Genomic DNA, 5436 nt, shown 5'->3' with positions numbered 1-5436 from the left:
CCAGAAGCGCAAAGATCTGGATCCTGATTTCCCCTCCCTCCCCACCCCCAGGTGGAGTAAGTGTCCAGAGCTGGGGTACGGGGCGGGGGGGGCGCGCGGCGGGGGTGCACACCTTCCCCCCCCCCCCCCCGGCAGATCCTAGTGATGGCGTGTTTTTTTTTTTCAATCCAATTCGGACCCTCTGAAACCCTGACCCTCAGAGTCTTCCTTAGGTATTGGAGGGGGAGAAGGGAGGTGAGTGTCAAATCTCCCAGACATTAAGGCTGAGGGCCTGGGATTTGGGGGGTGGGGGGTGGGTGTGGTGGGGCTCAGACTGGCAGGATCCCGGAGGCTGTGAGTGTTGATTCCAAGGGATAGCCTCAGCTTGGAATTACCAGCGTAATTTCCGGGCGTGCAAAGGGTTAATAAGGGCTGAATATTGGGGGGGGGGGGGTGGGAGGCAGGAGGGGTGGCGGGATCTGGGTGGGCGCGCTCTGATCTCTCCCCCCCCATTCCTCGGGGGTCAAGTTTCAGCGGCACTCCGCCCCTAGGGTAGGTGTGAAAGACACGTGTCCCCATTGTGAAGGGCCTGTCAGGCAGGACAAAGCGGCCGCCCACCCTCCCCCCTCCCTCGGCCCAGCCTGGGGTCAGCTCCAGGGGGCCGGCTGGGTGTCGAGGTCACGACAGGCCCAGGCTTTGGTGATATCGGGAGAAAAAGCTGGCGACTGGGCGGAGGCCACGTGATGCTCAAGTGAGGGGTTGAGAATCCCCCCCCCACCATGAAAAATTGCGTGGTCACCTCCATCACACCCGAAGAGGGGACGAGCCCCTTCTCCTAACAGCCGTAATAAGCACAGCGGCACCCCCTGCCCGCCCCCCCTTACCCCCCACCCCTCCCATCAATCACCAACACAGAGAATCGCAGTGTGGAGCCAGTCGATTTTAGTGGTTTTCTTTAATCCTGCTCTGCACTTCTTTCTCATTTACTACACGGGATATTATAAAGAATAAATAGCAGATACTCTTAATTTACAATGATTAGTCATTCCATTTGTTCTCTATATTTACAATAACTGTAAAATAACATTGAACTCTATACTTCTTCGAGGTCCAAGGAAAACCAAAAACACTTTCCGAAGAATGGAAAATAGCTTTTTAAAAGTCCTTCTACAAAACTTCTCCCCTCTCTTTGTACTTTAAGAAAAAAAATAACTTTTCCCCCCTGCTTCGCCATGCGAAGGGCCCTGGAATATAAATAGCAGGTTAACATTATTAGCAACAACCAGAATAAGTCTCTCTTTTCTCTGTTCTTTTTTTTCCTTTTGCTTATTTTTTTTTAAAAATACAGTAGAAGCCGGTAACTTTTAACGTATAATACTGACCTTTTAATAAGTAAATTAAAACTGGGACCGTATATACACACAGATATACATTCCTACACAGTTAAACAGTGCATTACATGAACCAGAAAGCTAGGTCTCTGTAGCCAAAAAAAAAAAAAAAAAAAGTTCATTGAATCCCCCTCGCGAGAGGGTGGTGGAACCGGTTGGAAACGGTGCGGGGGGCGTCGGTGGGGATCGATCAAGTGTCCGGGTGCGGGCAGGGGGCCCCGAGTCCTAGCACGAGCACTTGCACTCGGAAATGATGGGGTACTGGATGGGAATCCAGCCGCAGCGCTGGCCCCCGCGCCGCTGACAGCGCCACCGCAGCACTGTGAGGTGCACGGACTTGGACGGCTTGCACACCATGCCCTCGGGCACGGAGCACGAGCGCTTACTGAAGCAGCTGCCCACCTTCACGTAGCGCGGCCAAAAGCGGCTGCCCAGGTCGTTCCACGCGTACAGCACCGGGCAGAAGGTCTGCGACCACAGCCACATCTGTAACTTCCTCCGCAGCTTCTTGCTCAGGCGCTGCTTCTTGCCCGGGGCCAAGCCCTCAGAGAACTCCAGCCCTTTGATCTCGCTCGGCATGGCCCCCGACGGCCGCTGCCGTAGCAGCTGGTCCAGCTCGGCCAGGTCCTCGGCACTCCCGGCCGACCCCCCGCCTCCGCCGGGCCGGTCCTCGGGGGGCGAAGTGGCCATGAAGCCTGGGTCGTAGTGGCCCCCAAGCAGCGAGCGCAGCAGCGTCTCGTTCAGATCCTTCTCCTTGGGGTCAAAGATAGGGTCCGGGTGTTCGATGAGGTCCACCAGGGGCAGGTTGTCGCTGGGGGCCGGGCGGATGTGGAGATAGTGCTGGCCGCCGGCCGGTGCCGCCCGCAGCCCCAGGACCACCACCAGGGCGTAGAGGGTGACCCCCAGGCTGGGGCAGCGCTCCATGCCTCCGGCGTGCGCCCGGGGCTGCTGCTTCGTTCCGCGTCCCCGGAGGAGAGCACGCCGAGCCCGCGGCGGCGCCGCGCTCCCCCGTCTCTCCGGCGGCCGCTCACCCGAGGCTGGGCAGGCGCAGGGCCGGCAGCATGAGTCGCCGGGAGAGCCCTTCGCGCAGCGCCGGCTCCCACCCGGGCGGAAAAAAGGCACACAAGTTGGCCGCAACTCCTCTCCCGGGTCTATTCGGGAAGGCGGCCGCGGCGGGGCATCCGAAATTACTCCAGGGCGACCGCAGGCGCAGGGGGCGCCGGCTCCTCGCTGCTTCCCCGAGCCGGCGGCGGCGCTGGGCGCGTGGACGAGCCGCTCTCCCCTCCTCCTCCTCCTCTTGCTGCTCCTCGCTCTGCTGCTCTGTGCAGCGCCGCTGGCCGAGCGGGTCCTGGGGCACTTCCCTCCGTCTGCTCCGGGCTCCGCGGCCGGCTCTGCCCGGCGGACTCCAGCGGCGGCGGCGGCGGCGGCGGCGTCCGCGCACGTTGGCACCGGTTTGTCTGTCTCGCTGGGTCCAAGCCTTTAAATTTCCTGCACTTTCAGCTCCATCACCATGGAAACCACTGACTCTCTCGGCGTTGCCCCCTCCCCCTTCTTCCCCCCCAACAACAACCCCACCCCCCACTTCTCCACCCCCGAGGAGCTGGAGCGGCACAAGCTCCCGGGGAAGCCGCCTGCACTCGCGTCGGAGGCGGTGGCGGCGGCTCCGGCAGCGCCCAGGGCTGTGCCCCGCTGGACCCAGATGTCCCGGGAAGCCGACAGCCCGGCTGCCCGCCGGAGCTCACAGGCGGCGGCGGCGGCGGCGGCGACGGCGGCAGCGGCGGCGGCGGCAGCGGCGGTGGCGGCGGCGGTGGCGCTTGGCAGGTCTCCGCGCAATTTTCTCTCTCCCCCACCACCCACCCCCCTTCTCCTCCTCCTGCAAATGCACCGCCCCCCTCCTTTCTCCTGGAGCAATGCAACTGGGGCTCTAGGCGCCCCGCCAGGGCCAGTCCTAGGAAAAGCTCACGGCCGCGCTGGAGCTGGGCTGGAGGGTGCAGGGCCGGTTTTAGGGGGTACTCGGAGGGTTCTCACTAGCTGGGCGCTTTGCGGTGGGCGGGGAGGTGCTGGGGGCTCGTTTCTCCGTGCAGTTCGGTGCAAAGGATTTCTCCATGTGCCCGGAGCTTTTTACCCCGGCGCGTCTCGCCTTCCTCTCTCCCGGGCTCGTTCTAACTCCCCTCCCCCAGCACACACACACACACACACACACACACACACACACACACACACACACACCACTACCACCACCACCCCGCCCTCGCCCTCCCCCTCCCCCTCACACACACACACATTTTGCGCTGGGGGAGTCAGGGAGCCGCAGTGTTGCGCAGCGTGATGTAATTCCTAGGAAGCACTCCTGCCCGTCTGTTACCCAGGCCTACGAGGGGGGTCCGCTCCTCACCCTCCTCCTCCTGCTTGGCCGGGTCCTGCACCCTGAATGGCCGAACTGTACGGGCGCGTCCTGCTCGCCTGCAGCTCCCCTAACACGCCGGGCTCAGCGCGGCCGCCGCTCGGCTCCCTGGGGGCGGCGCGCCCTCTGCTGGCATGGGGCAAGTCCTGCACCTGGCGCTGGCGGGGGTGGCCCTGCGAGGTGGGTTTTCGGGCTATGCATCTGACCAGCTCAGTTTCTGCTTCTGTGTCCGCGTCAGTGCCTGCGTGTCTATCCTGGTGCTGGCTGTTCTCTCAAAGCTCGCCAGGCCCTCAGTGTAAACCAACTTCCTGAGATTACTCCCCGAGCCCCTCAAATGTCACATGAATAGTACTGCACTAAATCGGCCTCAATGGGCAAGAGTACAGACCAGAAACTTCAAAGGTGAACTGGTAGTAAGAGGACCTGAGTCCTGGCTAGGCTCCAGCCTGATATAACTATGCGACTCTTAGACAAGTCACTTTTGTGGCATCATATCCCTTACTTTCTGCATTAGTGACAACTACATTTTCTCTCATCGGTCCTGCCTTTCTGTGATTCTAAATAAACCTTGCATGATGCTTTCCCTTCTAGAAGCAGTTTCTCTCCCGGGAGACGGATATTGGAGTGACACTTCTGGTTAATTTTCCCTTGGATGAAGAACAGAATCCAAGCTTCAAAACTCAAACTCATTTTCCTTTGTGGTGGATGTGATTGGAGTCTGGAAAAGGCTGGAGAAGAGAGATTAGGAGTGGATGACTCAAGTATTCACCAGCATTCCATGGAGTGGAGTTAGGAGGTCTCCTTGTGACAGTGTCAAACACTCTACTTTCTCTCCCCCAGGATCTAGTTTTTCCTCTCAACCTGTGCTGTCCTCCACCCTCCAGAAGTTTGTCATCTGTCTACGAAAGAAAACACATTGTTTCACAGTCTTTCTGCAAAACCTCAGCAGTTTGGCCAGTTTCAGCTGAAAACATTCTCTTAAACTTTCAAGTCTAGACAATATCTAGAATTAGACTATTAAAGGTACTGCCTAAAAGGAAATCTCGCTTTGATGGAAATAAGAACAGCTCATTGGTTGTCTGAGTTGAGTTGATTCTGAAATCATGTGTGACTGCAACCTGGAGCGTAGTAGGCTCTTAAACAATGCTCCTTTCTGTTTGATGTGCTTTAGGGGGCTGGCACGAGTTTGTTTTCTTAGGAAGATTAAATGTTCCAGAGCAATTTTGTCACTGCTGTGAATTAACTAAAGAAAATAATTTTTCAGTAACGAGTTCAAAGGCTAACTTCTAGCCCAGCCCTCCCGAGATGGTAGGTTCCAATTAGGGATGTTTTATTGTGCTGTTCTCTGTTCCATCAGTCTCCTCTCTCCTCTTGCAAATCACCTATTTTTGTTTGAAAACCAACCCAGATCATTCAGCCTTTTATTTAGGTTGGCTAGATTGGACTGGACAGAAAAAAAAGTCCCTTGGGGATGAAAAACAAACCATGTTAGACAATAGTTTGGGTAACCTGTTTATAGACTGTCCATGGGGTGAAGACCAGGGAGAAAAACACAAAAGAGAAAGAACTCGCCATCGATCACCACCCTCCATGACTGTTGTAGTCTAGTTAAGGGGGATATGACAAGCACATGAAAAAAAAACATTTAAAAAGCGTGGGAAA

The 5436-nt window shown here is 57.3% G+C and overlaps 1 protein-coding gene across 1 annotated transcript; it reads right to left on the bottom strand.

Annotated features, from left to right (window-relative positions):
* Window positions 1-919: 919 nt before the first annotated feature.
* On the bottom strand, window positions 920-3185 carry NOG (noggin). The gene has a single exon (XM_081110717.1). The coding sequence runs from the start codon at window positions 2292-2294 to the stop codon at window positions 1596-1598; it is 699 nt and encodes a 232-aa protein (XP_080966843.1). The 5' UTR covers window positions 2295-3185; the 3' UTR covers window positions 920-1595.
* Between the last annotated feature and the right edge of the window lie 2251 nt (window positions 3186-5436).

Source organism: Myotis nattereri, assembly GCF_964212035.1.
Source record: "Myotis nattereri genome assembly, chromosome: 16".
NCBI lineage: Eukaryota > Metazoa > Chordata > Mammalia > Chiroptera > Vespertilionidae > Myotis > Myotis nattereri.
Note: the sequence above shows the minus strand (reverse complement) of the source record. Positions and strands in the feature narration are given on the sequence as shown.